The 18314-nt window shown below is 43.5% G+C and overlaps 1 protein-coding gene across 1 annotated transcript in view; it reads right to left on the minus strand.

The window, feature by feature from the left end:
- The window catches only part of LOC308306947 (E3 ubiquitin-protein ligase MARCHF6-like), a 42956-nt gene that overhangs the window by 11310 nt on the left and 13332 nt on the right, over positions 1 to 18314 (minus strand). Inside the window, exons 9-17 of the mRNA XM_080752003.1 lie at positions 14437 to 14469; positions 14211 to 14262; positions 13252 to 13310; positions 13051 to 13131; positions 11458 to 11526; positions 9564 to 9638; positions 7083 to 7217; positions 3504 to 3724; positions 2111 to 2248 (exon numbers count right to left, since the gene is read on the minus strand). Of these exons, the coding sequence (XP_080608129.1) occupies positions 2111 to 2248; positions 3504 to 3724; positions 7083 to 7217; positions 9564 to 9638; positions 11458 to 11526; positions 13051 to 13131; positions 13252 to 13310; positions 14211 to 14262; positions 14437 to 14469 (863 nt within the window). The remainder of the gene's footprint in view (positions 1 to 2110; positions 2249 to 3503; positions 3725 to 7082; positions 7218 to 9563; positions 9639 to 11457; positions 11527 to 13050; positions 13132 to 13251; positions 13311 to 14210; positions 14263 to 14436; positions 14470 to 18314) is intronic.

Here is an 18314-nt window from a genome sequence, read left to right on the forward strand (position 1 = left end):
TTAGGGGTTACATACTAAATAAATCCCGTCCTGTCCCACTCCTGTACAATGACTCCTGGTCCCATCCTGCTCCTGGTCAAAATCACTCCCGTTCACATCCCGCTCCCGAAAAAAAATAAAAATAAATAAAATCGCGCAGATGTTTTTCTATTTTGATCCATATTATATTTGATATCATGTTTATTATTATATAATGTATAATTTTATAATGTTCGCAGTTCAAAGACCTCACTTTCCTGTGCAATTTATTTCTGCGATTTGATGAACTGGTCTGGGATGATTCCCGCTCCTGCCCACTCCTGGTGATTTTCATTCCTGTCCCGTCCCGATCCTGGCATTAATACAAATTTGACTCCTGTCCTGCGGGAATCCCGCGGGACCCACGGGAATTCCTGTCAAATGTCATCCTCTAATTTAGACCTCCCATAAGGAACCCAGAGAGTCCCTGGACCCCACATTGAGGACCACAGGACTAAATGGTCTGTTACTCCTTTATATTTTAGTTTTTGTTAAGTAACTTGAAAAATAACCATAAAAACCAACATGAAAAAACAATCGTGATAAGATTGTGTATCGTGATACAGCTTGGGAAAATATCGTGATATTGTATTTTTCCCATATCGCCCACCCATAATAGACGTGCAATAAAATAAATAGAAAAATCTAAAGGTTAACACAAAAAGACAAATAGACGTAATCAAATCAAATCCAAAAGTCCTGTCAAATTAAACAAATACACAAATGACACAGTTACTTGGCAAGATATCACTTGGTGTATTTGTTTTGAAGTAATGTTTTTCTGGATTGTAGATGAGATGTTTTTTGGGCAGAGAATTCCAGAGGCCTATTGACCTGTATATAACAGTGAATATAGGACGATCGTCACACTGCAGACAGTGAGGAGGAATAATCCAGTGCTTCACAGATGCATGACAATCCAATGCGAACAACTATCAAAGTTCTGGAACACAACACACAAATGCAGTTGGTCCTGGTAGTGGTGCAAATACGTTTACTATAGTGTAGTCCTAAAGAAAAATATAAACACAGCATGCAGTGATAAAAAAAATAGTTACCTACTCCTCCCGCAAGGGAAATTCAGTATTTGCAGCCCAACCCAGCTGCTTCGCAGCCCACAAGGAGCGCGTGAGCAATTAGGGGTTAAGAGTCTTGCTCAGGGACACACGTCGACATTGCTATCCTGGCCGGGAATCGAACCAGGGACAACCAGGGGAACTGGTTCCCCAGGCAGGCTCCCTAACCATTCAGCTATGGCCGCCCCCAAACAACAGTGATGCTATCCCATAGTGTGTATATTAAGCATTGGACTTAATTCTGACCTGGCACTGTGATCTTGACCTTAGACTAATTGGAAAAATAAAATAAATACTCCATAGTGTCTGATCCTAAACTCAACACATCTAACAAATCTGATCAAAGCTGGATTAAAATATATATATATATGGGCAGGGGGATAGTTTCCAGAACCGGGTTGGTAAATATTTTCAAAATCTCATTAAAATATATCAATCATATCGTATTGTTCAATTACTGCCCATTCTTATACAATCCATCTATTTATATACATACTGTGTGCAATGCATCTATCCTTTCATTCTACACATGTCCTACACAACTCTGATTATGTTGTCTAATGGGACTTTTTGGAAATTGGCCAACAACATTCATACTGTTCGTTTCAGAGTATGCCGTGTTGCTGTCAATCTGGTGTTTGAATGTGTCAGTGACTAAAAACACTACTATATGCAGGTATTCTGATAGATTTACTGATGTGGAGCATCCTGAAACAATTTACATCAGGTCTCATCTCTTTTTTATAGTTGCAATAATAATAAAATAAAATAAATTAAATTGACAAGTGTTTATCTGCCTTCAAGATAATAGACATTCCGGGAAGATGGGAGTCATTCATTATTATTTAATAATATCCTAGAATCATTTTTTTTTTTTGTCAACACAGTAGAGCTAGAGAAACTAATAAGCCGGGAAAGGCAGTCACTTAGGGAAACTGGAGCATTTGAAACGTGTGACTCAAGTCCTATTATTATATTCTGTAATTCTGTACATAATGTAGAAATGATTGACTTACAGTAGATATCCTGCGCTAACTGTCCAGGCCCTCACCAGGCCTTTGAGCCACTGGCGGGTGTGACCCTGCTCCAACAGAGCCGGCAACACCACCTGGAGTAACAGCAGCTCCAACGACAGCTCACTGACTGGGGCATCACTGCAGAGAGATAGGAAGAGACATGGTTAAAGGAAGAAGAGACAGCTAGCTCAGCAGCTAGGCCATTACTAGGAATATAATGCTCTCTCAGTTGAAACCATGTGAGAGATTTACTGAGACGGCGACAAATCACAGTGTCGCTCCTTTCCTCTCTTTCCTGTTCAAAGAGAGAAAAGAAGAGACATGCCTGGAGAAAGGTGTGTATCTCATAAACATTAAACGCACCGGTGGTGGGGTGGGGAGTAGCTCACGGCTGGGGCTTGTCACTGATGGGGAAAGAGGAAGCGACAGGCGGGTTTATAATACAAGACAGACACTGCCTTGCCTGGCTGGAGTGTTAAAGACTATAAAGTGAGAGCAGTGGATCATTAACACCACGTCAATGGTAGTAAATGGGATAGGATCAGAGTAAGCTGCTGAGTGAGCATCTTTGTCAGCTTTGTTGAGCATGACATGGTAATGAGGAAAGGTGAGGAATAATTATTACTAGCAAGACGCCTCAGGGTGACGGGCGAGGTCGCGCCATGTCTTTGCCATCTGACCAGTGATGTATATCGGACCAGGTACCCATATATGGAGATCCATGTACTGTACATGGATATGCTGTGAGAGCCCAAACATGCGTACTCAGTTATTCGTTAAGTGAAAGTCTTATGATGTCTATGACATGTGACATCATACATACAATCCCTTTTATGCCCATACATGGAGATCCCTGTTGTAGAATCAGCCACACAGATGGGCTGTTTTGGCCATAATGGGTTCTGATAGTATGGTATGTGGCCGATGTGGCCTCCATATATGGGCATTCCCATAGGAAGTCCTGTTAGATATGGGCTTAATATTGATGACATCAAGGATCTCCATGTACAGTAAGGGCATAAAAGGGATTCTGTTAGTGTGGTTCCCCTGACATCACAGTGACGTCAGAGCACGATGTCAGAGCAGCAAACCCATAGACCGTAAAAAACGTGTACACGTCCGGACAGACGTCTACGGACAAGCTGTGACGGTTCTGGTAGTAAACTGCGACCTACAGTCTCAATCAAAGAGATAACACCGAACGCAAGGGCTTCAGCTCACTCGACTGCTAACCCTAGCCTGACCAAGCTTCCTTGCTACTTTTGTCGATTACCTGTGGGGCTTGATGCACGGCAGAAATAAGATTTATGATCATCAGTTAGATAGAATAGCCCATTTAGACCTGTTGTAACCTATATGTAGATATAGCTTACTTTCCGGGAGGTCATTTTACCTGTAGAGCATGACGTTGTAAGGGAGGAAGGTGGGCATCAGCACTTTAATCAGCCGTATCGGGAGCCACAGCATGAGAAGCACGATGGAACCGAACACAACCACGGAGAGGATGAAGCGCCTCAGATGCCTGTAGATGGGCAGGTGGATCATCTCCTGAACCGGGTTGAAATCGGGGTCGTTGAGGTTTCGCAGAAACCACAGCACTCCGGGCCTCAGCACCTGAAGGGACATAGGGGAGGGGGGGGGTGGATGGGAAGAGAGAGTGGAAGTGAGCGTCATAAATGGGTGGGTGGTAGTGTGGTATTCAATGAATTACACTTCAATTGTGAAGTGGTTGTATTTTCGGCAACTGGATGGGCGACCAGTGCCGGTACCTGTAGTCAATAAAGAATCCATAACCGGCATTAATTAATTCATCTTTCACAACTAACATTAATTTCCCCAGATCCTACTCTCCCTAAATTCTCTTAATACAATTTGAAGTCTCAGGGAAAGAAAAAACATCAGGAGGGATATTATTATCCCCCATCTCCAAGTTGCGTTGTCAAGCCAATTCCCTAATCATCCTTATAATGTAGTCCCTTGCTGCTGCTAACCCCCACTGGTTGGTTCATTAGGGAGGGTGTAGTCAAGCATGTTTCCTCTGTGATGGTCACCGCTTAAGAGCCTCACAGACGAAACGCGATGTTGGATCCGATCAGATCTCGTGCCCGGGGGTTTATCGGTGTTCATTTCAAACGACAGTCTTGAATTCGGGCCCGGTATATCCCGCTGTGCCAAGTGAAATATCTCAGACCATTACAAATGAGACCGACGTCTCGCGATTCTAGCCACCCACGATCTCGGGGGGGTGGTGCCATGAGACACGACTAGATGGTTCTCAACCTGTGGATCGGGACCCACAGGGGTACAAGATGTACAGAAAGGGTTCCTTTAAGATGAAACCATGTTTACATACATATATTCTAAGGAAATGGGTTGTGATTTTATAATATTAAAATGACGAAATTAAACAAATATATTCGCTATCTAACGTTCGCACATTGCTGACCATACTACTGTGTATAAGTGTATTTGCCCTTCAACTATAAAATATATATTGTTTTTTATGAGACATCCATTGTAATTAGGCTATGCTCCCAAATCCATTTTATTACCTTCTGTTCGCATATGCAATGAGTCCCGCAGTGCTGCCAATCTGTTGAAGGTGAAAATCATGGAGGTTTTTTAGCGAGGTGAAACGCCATCAAAAGCCACCTCGAAGATGCAGGTTGGAACGGCATTTATATGGAGCGTGTATCACATTATCTGCGGGGATGGGTGACATAAAGTAGCCTACTGGAAATGTGCATCAAATGACAGTGCCGTCGAGCGCTGATCAGCTGCTTTTTTTCCTTTTCTTTTTTTGCGCAGCCTCTTAACAATTAAGGCACGCATGGTGCTTTCTTCAGTGGCAGTGCTACTAATTAAATATTAAAACGGCGAAATTAAACAAATATATTCGCTATAGTCTATAATAAAGAGTCTCTCTCTCTCTCCCTCTCTCTCTCTGTCTGTGCGATATTTGTAGCTAATAATGCAGTAGGCCTATTGATACTTTTACTTAAGTAAAGAATTGGAGTACTTTTTCCATCACTGCTCAAATTAACTGTTCATCAGCGTGAATGCTTTCAGGTGTGTATGTGTATCTGATCAATACAGGAAATTGCCCATTACATCCTGCATGACATCAAAGCGACATGTTGTGTGAAGTCTTGTGAGCATGAAAGAGTTTGAACTTGAACATGTAGTGCGCTACATCGTGAAAAAAGTATTAAGAGTAGACCTAGGCTAGGCCTATAAAAGCCTTTTAAAATGTTATATCTTGCTCAAATTAATCATTACATCATTGCGCGAAACTATAGCACACGCGAGCCCATGGCATCTCACCCCTGGTCAGATCAATAATTAGCGCATCAGTTCCAGGTGGTGGTCGCTGATACGGCGAAGCGCAAATCAGGCTTGTCACTCACACAACACAGCTGCTGACGGCACCGTGTTTTAGACTTTGGTTGGTGTTATTACTGTTATGTTGATATGATTGATCTGAACCAAGCTGGACCCAGTGGATTATGTAGTCTACATGGAAGCACGTTGGCTGTCTCAGCCTGTCTGTCACAGCAATGGATTAATTGGTAGAAGTTGGTGTTACATTCTTCTTTCGTGTATCATCGTCCTTTGCACACAAGTGATAACTGCGCCATCATGACAAAACATTATAAAAACAAAGGTAGGTTGGTAGGCTAGTCTTCTAGGTACTGTGCGCACACTGGCCGCTGCTCACTTTATAGATATTATAATTATATATTCAGTTATTTTTTTGGCAAGCGAGACGCGAGATGTGATGCGCATCCAGCAAGACACGGCTGAGAGTGTCGCATCTCCAATATCATTGATTTAATAAAATCCATTGCCTCATCCAAGCTTTCAACCAACTGTCCAAAAAGGAAAAGGCTTTTTGTGAGGTGATAGAACAGCATACACTGCCCTAGCCAAATCTGCGCAGCAAAAAAAAAAGAGAGAAAAAAGAACGCCCGAGTCCACTCCTAAAATGCATCAACCAGCATTTTAACGGCAACCAGCCAGACATTAAACAGACATGAGCTTAATCAGCTAATAGCAATTATGAATGTCCAAACCTCGCCGTTGTGGGCGTGCAGTCGCAGAAAAAAAAAAGTTTAACCTCTCGCTTTTTTTTTTTACTGTCCCACCACCTCATCCAAGCATATAGAATAGGGACAGGCCTAGGTTCCTCAATATCATTTAGCTGGGGACCCCCTGGAACTCATTTTAGGGAGAAAGTAAGCTAAAGTAAAAAGTAAGTAGGCTATAATAATAAAAGTGTAGGCTGTTCTATTGTGAGGTGACAGAACAGCCTACACTCTGCGCAGCCTAAAAAAAGGGAGGAGCTGGCTTCATATCATCTGAAGCAATCCCGTGAGCTCATTCAGACGACAATAATTGTAAAGGATTCCTACCCGATGACCCGAGAATATCAAACTTTTTTGATATTATCGTGAGTGCTCCCGACGAGTCCCGAGGTCATAAAAAAGCTAATTAACATAATCCGATCGTGTCGGGGTACTGTTCAAGCCCAAGACCGATTCCGGGGCCGACCAAACGATTTTCCCGGGGGGTCCTCCCGAAATCTGATCGGGGATCCTCGGCCCCGGGATCGGCTCAATGTGAACGGGGCTTTATGGAGAGAGGAGTTTCACCGGGAGGACGAACAATAAGGCAACAGAGGAACATGCCTTTTTGCTCAGTTCAGCTCTGCGCACTGATCAAAACCTAAAAGCCAAACAGAAATGTAATTGTCGATGACAAAAACACAATTAAATCTTTAAATCGTCCAGTAAAATGTCATATCGTGACAGCCCTGAGAGTCGCTAGTCAGATTGCTCTCCCCACCCGGCTTCTCTCCCACGAACACAGCCAACTGTGTTCGTTGGAACACCTGGCCAAGCTGTACGCAGCGGGGAATTCAAAGCCATCTCTTCGGTGGTGTGGACAGGAACTTTGGACAGGAATATCTCACCTCTCTGAGGAGGAGGATGAACGAGGCGAAGTAGAATACATAGACCATTCCCACCAGCCAGTGGAGGAACATAGTGGTGCCCGGTGCCGATTTAAAACTCAGCTCTCGGTCCTTCAGCGAGGCGTCGAACATCTCCTGCAGAAGGAAGCACAGTTTAAATCCACCGTGTCAGTGTCATAGACATGCTTCAGTTTATCTGACCAAACAATCTCCAAAAGGTTAGCGACACCCACAGCCACAACACCAGAGGGAGCGCACACAACAATCTGATAACACAACCCATTAAGACAAATATGGGTAAATTGCCATTGACACCCAGGTGTGGAATTCCTTGACTACTTCCCTTAAAACATGTAGCCTCCTTAAAAACTGCCCTGAAAACTCACCTTTCAGGAGTCCAGAGAAGGAGGTAGTTATCACTTCTCCCATAGACAGGCGAGAAGTGAGAACCCCCCCCCCCCCCCCCCCCCCCCTTACCTATATTTTTCTACATCCCTTTTCCGGAGTGAATAAGGGTAAATTATTATTTCTCCCCAGCATTTTGTACGCCATATTGATTGATTGAAGACTTTATTAGAAGTTTGCATAGGAAAAGGTACAGTTTCATGACGGTACAGTTCACTGGTACAAGGTCTACTAAAAGGAGATCCATGAAAAGACTAAGCTTATTTCCACTGGAAACCATTGAAGTATCTCATATAACATTGAATGACAGACAAATAGAACACAGTACTATGCAGTAGATATGTAAAGAAAAACAAAAAAAAGACAGTAAGTCTAAAACAAGAAGGGGCAGGGGAGGGTAGGGTTAGGCTAGGTTCATTTTTTACCAGTTGCGAAGTGGTTTTTCAGGGCAATTTTAAAGGATGCTAGTGATCCACACTCCTTTATGGCCTTCGGTAAGGCTTTCCACATTTGGTGGTATAGCAGAAAAAAGAGTTTGACCCTTTGTTGGTTTTGACTCTGGGTTGAAAGTGATCTGTGGCGCTGCCTCTGGTGTTGTAATTATGGACATCCTTAATGTTTATAAAGTATTTTGAAAGGTACTTGGGTATCATAGTGGTGTAGTGTATCTTGTACACCAGGCCCATTGCAAGTTGCTGTACTCTGTCATCTACTCTGAGCCACCCCACTCTTAACTGGTGAGTAGCGGTGAGGTGAGTCTGATAGGGAAGGATAAGCAGGACCCTAATTAGTTTATTTTGGGCTGTTTGGAGTTTAGTTTTCAGGGCTTGTGGTGCGTCACGATACCATACGTGGACTCCGTTGATATGATTTTGTAATGAATCAAGCAACTTGCTATCAATGAATACAACTGTAGGCTATTAGAGAGAGACCCATTCTTTGTCACAAAATTCATAATCCTAACATTTCCAAGCTATTTGAAAATCAATACTTGACACGTAAAGTAGTTACACAACAAATAAGTCAAGGGTCCATTTTGTAAAGTGGCCTCTTGAAATTGAAAATCATGGTGGAACAGTAATATGAGCAGCTGGGGTTTTTACAGATGGAAAGAAATTAAGTACGTGCAAGAGAGTGACAGCATAACCAAAAACTTGGCTTTTCAAGAAATAGACAAAAGAACATGTGTTCCAATGGCTCCAAAGTAGTTATTTAGTCACAAGCTAGGTTAATACAAGTCGTTGGTACAATATGTGTAAAACCCAGAGGCAGTTTTCAAAGATATTCCAGTATAGCAAAAATGGCAGATCTACAAGCTCACGTGACACGTTGTGAGCTTGTAGATCAGTTATTTTTGCTACTTTTTGTGTCACACTGTTATGTGACTAAGTAGGGCATTCATTTACGAAGGGGGAAAAAACCCCAAAAGGTTGAAATATGGATAGACAAGGTTTCTGCCCGACAGCACCGTTAACCCATTTAGGCCTGAACTCATTATGACGCAATATTTTATGCTTTAACTATTGAAAAATAGCAGATATACAAGCTCACAGCGCGGCACCAAGTGCCGCGCTGCGAGCTTGTAGATCTGCTATTTTTGAAAAATCGTGAAAATTTGAATTTTGACCCGATTCTATAAGTGTCCTTTGAATCCTTCTAAGATTTTTTGAAAAACCTATGTTTCTATGTCAGCAATCTGGCCAGCCATCGTCAAAGAAAAGATCCTTTTCACTTCACTGGAGCTCAGTTAGTCTGTTCTCGAGAGACTACTATGTCAGTGGTTCTCATAATTTTTCATGTGAAGGACCCTCAAAATATTTAGTTCCAGGGACCACCCTGAAGCAAAATTTGAGTTACAAACATTCGCTTTGAAAATACATATATTCAAAGATTTGCACACATTTTCACGACTTTTTCCAAAAATAGCAGATCTACAAGCTCGCAGCGCGGCACTCGGTGCCGCGCTGTGAGCTTGTATATCTGCTATTTTTCACTGGTTAAAACATTCAACAATTCTAGGCCTAAATGGGTTAAGCGAGTCAGCGAATAGTGAGCGAGTCTGTGGAGGCGTCTTACCAGAGAGCAGATGTCAAGCCACCAGCCACAGATGAGTGGGAACACGCCAATCTCCACCACAACCAGCAGAGACACCTGGAACAGAGGCACAGAATGTCCTGATTGACACTGCAGCAGCTGAGGAAAACACTCTAACATGCAAATAAGACACTCAGTGGTTACTTTAATACAGGGGTCTTCTACAGGGGGTCCGGGGTCCTCAGAGTTACTACAGGGGGTCCTCCAAATCTTTGATAGAACGTTTTTTTCTCTCCTTTTTTATATTAACCACTTGAACCCTAGTGTCCATATTCTGAGAACTTTTGTCAAAAATAGCCGATCTACAAGCTCACAACGCCTCGCGATGCGAGGCTTGTGAGCTTGTAGATCGGCTATTTTCGGCAAAGAGCCTTGGTGTAGAGGGGAAAAAGAGCAGACTAAGTACAGAGTAAAAGGTCAGGTTTATTAATTATTGACGGTTCAAGTGGTATCTGAAAACACACATTGACATGAATCCAAAATACACTGATGATTGTGCTGTCAAATGATGAAACTATATGGAATCTATGAACAGGTTGTGGGGGTCCCTGCTTCATCTCTCGCTCAACTAAGGGGTCCTTGGCCTGAAAACGTTGAAGACCCCTGCTTTAATATTATACATTACAAATAAGAATGAATGCTTATTTTATTAACACAATGTTCATAAAATACATTGTATTGTACCCCTAAAATACTCTCCTGCCATTTTCTCCCTGTCATTGGTAACCCCTACAGTTGGTCTGGTGTAGACAAAACAACCACTTCTGTTCCGATACACATCCTGATTCTTGTCATATAGTTTTTTAGAAACAAGAGGCTCTAATACTCTGGAGCATCATTAAATGCTAAATGCTGGAGATTCTGCATTGTCAGTGGATGAGAAACCAGTGTGAATACTAAGGGAAATTGTTTATACTGTACCTGCTAGCACTATAATTAAATCATCCTAATTGACATACTGCTCAAACTACTATTGAGTCCCACAACCTTGTTGACATTGACATTTTGATCCTTAATTCACCGCTGTTTTAGCTTAGAAAAGTGTATCATAATGTCTTGATGCATATTGTCTTAACAAGTTGCGTGCCAGGGCCACAAGAGGGCACCAGAGTGCCAGAGATAATCTCATAGCCCACCGCATACAGGCAGCCACGAAGCAGTGGCATTTCATAACACGGTGACCAGTGGAATGAAAATCACCCGGAGGAAGAGAGCTAACAGATGGCTATATGCTATCACTCATTTAGAAGCCCGATTTGCGGCGATTTAGCCGTAAATACAACTTTTCTGCTACCATAGGAACACAGTTCAGAGAAAATGCTCTCTAAAGATGTGAGAATGTATTGGATTAGGCGGCGCGATGCGGCGGCGTTACCCGATTACGGGCCGGTGGAAAGGGACCTCGGTCGGCGGCCTGGATCCTAATTTAGACGGAGGCTTCGCTGAGGCCTCTGATTAATTAATTCATTTTATAAAAAAAGCCGGACTAGTTCGGGATCGGCACCCCGGAATACGTCGCGCCGCCGACAGTATAGATTGAGTTTTTTTTGGGGGGCTCTAAACTTTATTCTAAACCATTTTCAATGGAATAAATCGTCGGACCATCTAGAATCGGTCATTGGAAAGCGTAGGACGAGCCAGGACCACCCACATCTCTACAAGCAGCTCAGGGTAAGTAAAATAGCTAAAAAAATATTGTATTGTATTGAAAAAAAGCCGAACTTGTTCGGGATCGGCACAAGAAGGGTTAACATTTAATAGTACCGGGGGGGGGGGGACCGACAAGCACTAAAACCAGTGGCTGTTTGACAGTCCACGCTTTCAAAGTGATGTGCGGTGGTGCTTATGCGAAGAACACACAACGGAAAGGTGTTACCTTGACAACGATGTAGCAGACTCCCAGGAGGCGCCGTGAGCGCTGGAACCGGACCAACGCAGCCAGACCCTTACACACAGCTGTCAAGGTTCAACATCACACCCACACACCTCCAAGACAACATGCACTATGCAATCCATCTTCCAGTAACCTTTTAAAACCCATTTAGGCCTAGGATTATTGACTGCTTTAACTTTTGAAAAATAGCAGATATACAAGCTCACAGCGCGGCACCGAGTGCCGCGCTGCGAGCTTGTAGATCTGCTATTTTTGAAAAATCATGATTTTTTTTTTGCAAGTCTTTGAATATATCTACTTAAGCGAACATTTGTAACTCAAATATTTACTTCTGGGTGGTCCCTGGAACAACATATTTTGAGATGGGGGTCCGTGGCCAAATACCTGTAATTTTGGGGGTCCTTGACATGAAAAGGTTTGAGAACAGCATGATTTAGGGGAAGGATTTAGAAGTCGGGTCAAAGATATTCAAAGACTTGCACTCATTTTCACGATTTTTCAAAAATAGCAGATCTACAAGCTCGCAGCGCGGCACTCGGTGCCGCGCTGTGAGCTTGTATATCTGCTATTTTTCTAAAGTAAAAGCATAAAATAATGGTTAAAGTGGTTAAAATCGGGCCCTTCTGTGTGGAGTTTGCATGTTCTCCCCGTGTCTCCTAGGGTTGATACCCTCACAAAAACATGCACGTAATCCTGGTCTCAATAATGCCTCCCCCTGGCCAGCCGGGGCGCCTGATGGAGGGGAAAGGAACTGGTTGGAATAACGTGTTCCTTCCACGCGCTACGTCCAAACCAGGGAAATCTCCACTGTCAGGTGAAAAGAAGCAACTTGGACTCCTCATGCATAGAAGGAAGCATGAGGTCAGTCCGTTGTCTCCCCAGGCGTGGCAGAGGGAGAGCAGAGCCCAGGATTACATAGGCAATTAGCACTGGGTGAAAAAATGGGTTACAAAAATTGTGGGATAAAAATTATAGAAAAAAAAATAAAGTGGTTAAAATCTAACGCGACTCAGGCGCATTCCAGGTATTTGAGAGTTAAGACACTGCCTAGGCAGGCAGCTTACAGTTTGTCAAATTATGATGTCTGCTTGTGCGTACAAAAAGGAATGTACTGTACAGAATGGATATTTCCATTCATATGCAACTCTGTGCCTACATGTAAAAAAAAGCGTAAAATAATGATAAAATAATCATTTTGGCCATTGTCAGACTGACTTTGTTTACATCCCTTATCAATCCATATAAAAGAATATAAAATTATTTTAGCGTCCGTTTAAAGAATTGACTATGGCTCCATTAATTAAAACATGGGGGCCTTTGCGATGTGATCGATTGATATGATCATGTGTTGGTGATATGGTATTGATTGATTGAATACTTTATTAACAGTGGTGCAGTTATATAGTAATGCTAAAAAGGATAACACAGAAAGCCCTGGGGGCTTGTTTCCATTGTGCTGCTATGCAATGTATTCAATTCATCAAGGTATCAGTAGCAATACGCAAGCAATAAGCTAATCAAGATTATAAATGCCTTTAATAAATAGTTTTAAAACGTGCATAGGGCCAAGGATACATGACAGAGAATGAGCGTCATTGCCAGTAGTATGTAGCCCACTATGGTTGTGATCAGGCCCTCAAAGTGGGACGCCTGGACCTAAGGACAAGGGTAAGAAGTCACAGACAAAAACAAGGGACAATTCTTTAGCATAACAGTCCCATGTTTTTAGGATGTAAATGGGTTGTTTTGACTGAAATGATTTAAATACTTTCTTACATGTTCCTCAAAGCCAAGTCCAACGACAGAGAAGTGCCCAATGTGGTAAGGACAGAATGCTGAAAGGGGAAAGATGTAATGAGCCTACATATACTTACTATAAGTAAGCAATTTACCCCGAGTGAGAGGACATTATGCTCTCATAATGTCCGCAGTGAGGGTGTTATCGGACGAGGCGCAGCCGAGTCCGATAACACACTCACTCAGGACATTATGAGAGCATAATGTCCGACCCCGAGTGGTAAATAGCTTTTCTACCACTTTTTCCCGTATACATGAAAGAAAACACATAGTTGTAACTTGCAAGGATCTTAAGTTACAATCATTATTGCCTATAAAACTTCCGCGAGACAGCAGATAGTTCCACCAACAACATCTTCTACTCACCAACAGATGGCGCCAACTCCATACTAATCCATGCGTCTAGCTTACAGCTAAGCTAACGTCAGTTAAAAGCACCGTTCCGGCCGTAAATAGAGGCTGTTCGCTTCCAGAAAGGCATAGGTTCAGAGAAAAGGGGCTTTAAAGTTGGCGGATTGCATTGGATCCAAATAAATCGGCGACGATAGTACGCACGTTAGTAAACATAGGACCGCTGCGACCTTCATTTGTTGGTTGGGGGACTACCTCCTGAAGTCCCCGGATGTACACTGAGGCGCATTGATCTCGGACACACAACTTTGCGGCAGTTGTCCTCTCATAACCTCCGGAATTTAGCCAATCAGAATCCAGTATTTGAACACGTGACTCGAAAAAGTGGTAGAAATTATTATATTCGGTTACATTTTTTAAATTCTCCTTTATTTAAAGCTGCAGTCCATAAGTTTCATGTCCTAAACCGGGATTTGGACCCGCGTTTCCCTCATGTGATACCAATCCCTACTTGGCCAGGGGAGATAATGGCCGTACCCATATTGTGATGCAATTATGTTGAAGCTGTATGATTTTAATCTACTCACCAAAGACCAGGATGAAGAGAGTGTTTAGAGACACCACCCAAAACACATGCTCCTAGAAATGATTAAAAAAAAAAAATAATAATAATAAAAAATAAATCATCAGCTGACTGGCTTTCAAATCTCAGACATACTTCCAAACAAGCATTGGTGTAAAAGAATAAAAGAAAAACTGCTATGACAGATGAAGCTAAAAATAGGATTTTTCAGTAGGTTTAAGTCAACTTACCAGGAACACCAGGGATCCGTCCAGGCCAAGCATCTGGGAGAAGGGGTAGAATGACATGACATTTCTATCAGACAGCTCTAGGTGTACAGCAGGCAGTGGTGGAAAAAGTACTAACATTTTGTACATACTTAGTAAAAGTATCAATACTGGGGGCGGCATAGCTCAGGGGTAGAGAAACTGGTATTAGAGCACGAAGGGTATAAATCCCGAAGGGTTCCCAGTTCGAATCCGGGCTCCCCCTGAGTTAATGTCGAAGGGTCCTTGGGCAAGACTCTGAACCCCTAATTGCCTCCGGTGAGTAGGTTGGTGCCTTGCATGGCTTCCTCCGCCACCGGTGTATGAATGTGTGTGTGAATGGGTGAATGTAATGCACAATCTATGTAAAGCGCTTTGGATTAAAAGCGCTATATAAATGCACCATTTACTATTTAGAAATACTGTTACAAGTAAAAATCCAGAATTCAAAATGTACTTGGGTAGAAGTGTAACGGGGTTGGTTTTACTGTCTGAGCTCTGAAGAGCTGTTGATTGAGAAAGGGCTTGCACCTGAGTAATTGGGTGTGGCCTTTAAAAGGCAGGCTGCAGCACAGAGTGGGAGAGGGACAGAATGGAGTAGTGAGACAGAGGAGGAAGACCTGGCTGGGGGAAGGAGAGCCACCACAGGCGGGGACTGAAGCTCTGGGCCGAAAGGAAGGGACACCCAGGGCAAACGGCTGCTAGGCACCCGGGTGGGTGTGCTCTGTCCGCTCATGACAGGATCCGTCTGTGGGGGGGGCTGAGGCAGGACGCCAGTGGAGAGGAGAACGAGAGACGGTACACAGAGCACGCCACACGCCGAATGTGAGAGAGCAGACAGCACGCCAGCACGCAAAGCAGCAGAACCGAGGAAGCGAGAGACGAAACGACAGCCGAGAGAGACGGAAAGACGGTCCGGTATAGCAGCCAAACAACGGTGCATCCTGAGCAGTGAAGCAGCCGTGGTTGACGGACGGACGCGGCCATCTCGTCTCATTCCGCGCTTTGACCAGAGGGACAGAGGGGAGGCCTTACATCCGCAGCAGAGGGGCCAAGTTACGACTTGCCCCTCTCTAAAGTTAAGTCCCCTCTATAAGTCGCCTATATCCGCACGTGCTGCCCTGCTTTTAGCTTGCGTTTTAGTCCTTTTAATTGCCCTTTTATGTTCTTACTTCTCACTGTATAAAGGCTCCGTTTTTGGGACATTTTTGCTGATTTTGTTTACTGATCCCCACTGTTTTTTTATTATAACCACTGCATGCTTTTAGTTTCCTTTTATACTTTAATATTGTTTTATTAGAGTTATTATATTTTTTAAGTGTGCAGTGTGTTTTGGAGTGAAACGGCCAATAGGCCATTGGGGGCTTTTGTATTAAAACCAGCTATTTTATTTGACCCTTTCAAGGAGGCCTGTGAGAGAGGAGGAGAACTTGGACAATTTGGAGAAAAGGACTCTAGTGTGTGCTGTTCCAACGGACTGCCTGGAACGTTTTGTGGAGGCCACTGTAGGGAATCAGAAGGAGCCCCTTTTACCTGTTGTTTTGTTAACCTGTTCATTTCCACTGTTCATTTTATTGTTAACTTAGTGTTTTTAGCAATAAAACTATTTATTGCACTACTACTGCTTGATATTTTAACTCTGCTCAACCCTGGTCTTAAAGAACCTGTTTGCCTTATGTATTTTATTCTGAGTTTTAAGTAGAGTTCCTGGGCTCTATGGTCCTCCAGGTGGCGTTGTTGGCAACAATAAATTTTATACATTTTAAACCTCGCCACAGACCCAATTTTGGCGTCGGTCGGCAGGATTCCGGGTTCTTGAGCAGAGTTAAACCAGGGTTTTATATATACAGATTTGTGCATTTCGTTTTTTTAGTAATGGCTGTTTATTTTTTCAGACTTTATGGAGCAGCCTGGGTTATGTTCTGCAACTGTGGCAGGGACTGCCAACCTTTAGCCATGGGGGGATGTAACGGGGTTGGTTTTACTGTCTGAGCTCTGAAGAGCTGTTGATTGAGAAAGGGCTTGCACCTGAGTAATTGGGTGTGGCCTTTAAAAGGCAGGCTGCAGCACAGAGTGGGAGAGGGACAGAATGGAGTAGTGAGACAGAGGAGGAAGACCTGGCTGGGGGAAGGAGAGCCACCACAGGCGGGGACTGAAGCTCTGGGCCGAAAGGAAGGGACACCCAGGGCAAACGGCTGCTAGGCACCCGGGTGGGTGTGCTCTGTCCGCTCATGACAGGATCCGTCTGTGGGGGGGGCTGAGGCAGGACGCCAGTGGAGAGGAGAACGAGAGACGGTACACAGAGCACGCCACACGCCGAATGTGAGAGAGCAGACAGCACGCCAGCACGCAAAGCAGCAGAACCGAGGAAGCGAGAGACGAAACGACAGCCGAGAGAGACGGAAAGACGGTCCGGTATAGCAGCCAAACAACGGTGCATCCTGAGCAGTGAAGCAGCCGTGGTTGACGGACGGACGCGGCCATCTCGTCTCATTCCGCGCTTTGACCAGAGGGACAGAGGGGAGGCCTTACATCCGCAGCAGAGGGGCCAAGTTACGACTTGCCCCTCTCTAAAGTTAAGTCCCCTCTATAAGTCGCCTATATCCGCACGTGCTGCCCTGCTTTTAGCTTGCGTTTTAGTCCTTTTAATTGCCCTTTTATGTTCTTACTTCTCACTGTATAAAGGCTCCGTTTTTGGGACATTTTTGCTGATTTTGTTTACTGATCCCCACTGTTTTTTTATTATAACCACTGCATGCTTTTAGTTTCCTTTTATACTTTAATATTGTTTTATTAGAGTTATTATATTTTTTAAGTGTGCAGTGTGTTTTGGAGTGAAACGGCCAATAGGCCATTGGGGGCTTTTGTATTAAAACCAGCTATTTTATTTGACCCTTTCAAGGAGGCCTGTGAGAGAGGAGGAGAACTTGGACAATTTGGAGAAAAGGACTCTAGTGTGTGCTGTTCCAACGGACTGCCTGGAACGTTTTGTGGAGGCCACTGTAGGGAATCAGAAGGAGCCCCTTTTACCTGTTGTTTTGTTAACCTGTTCATTTCCACTGTTCATTTTATTGTTAACTTAGTGTTTTTAGCAATAAAACTATTTATTGCACTACTACTGCTTGATATTTTAACTCTGCTCAACCCTGGTCTTAAAGAACCTGTTTGCCTTATGTATTTTATTCTGAGTTTTAAGTAGAGTTCCTGGGCTCTATGGTCCTCCAGGTGGCGTTGTTGGCAACAATAAATTTTATACATTTTAAACCTCGCCACAGAAGTACAAATGTATTGGCATCAAAAGGGTAATCATAATGCAGAATGTCCCATTTCAAGTTTTCAAATGTACAAAAATCATTTGAAAACAGCAGATCTACAAGCTCACAATGCGTCGCATCACAAAGCTGTTAGGAAATTCGCTGTAGTTAATATTGATTATTCGTTTCATCAATAAATATGGAACTTGTGACTGTGTTTCAATATGATAATAATAATAATAATAGATACCCATTTCCTCCAACGAGGGAAATTCAGTATTTTCAGCCCAACCCAGCTGATTCGCTGCCCACATGGAGCGCATGAGCAATTAGGGGTTAAGTCTTGCTCAGGGATACACATCAACATTGCTACCCTGGCCTGGAATCGAACCTGGGACAACCAGGGGTTCTGGTTCCCCAGGCAGGCTCCCTAACCATTCAGCTATGCCGCCCCCTCAACATTTCACTGTTGCCATGCTAATGCCATCTCCAGATCACAACCTTGGCTCTGTGGAATTCTGTGCACAGCACCCACAAGGCCAGGTCATTGTCTGTTGGAAACAAGGACTCTCTGCCTTATCAACTGTCTGGAGCCTGTCCTAAACAATG

This window comes from Nannobrachium achirus (genome assembly GCF_963921795.1).
Source record: "Nannobrachium achirus genome assembly, chromosome: 21".
NCBI lineage: Eukaryota > Metazoa > Chordata > Actinopteri > Myctophiformes > Myctophidae > Nannobrachium > Nannobrachium achirus.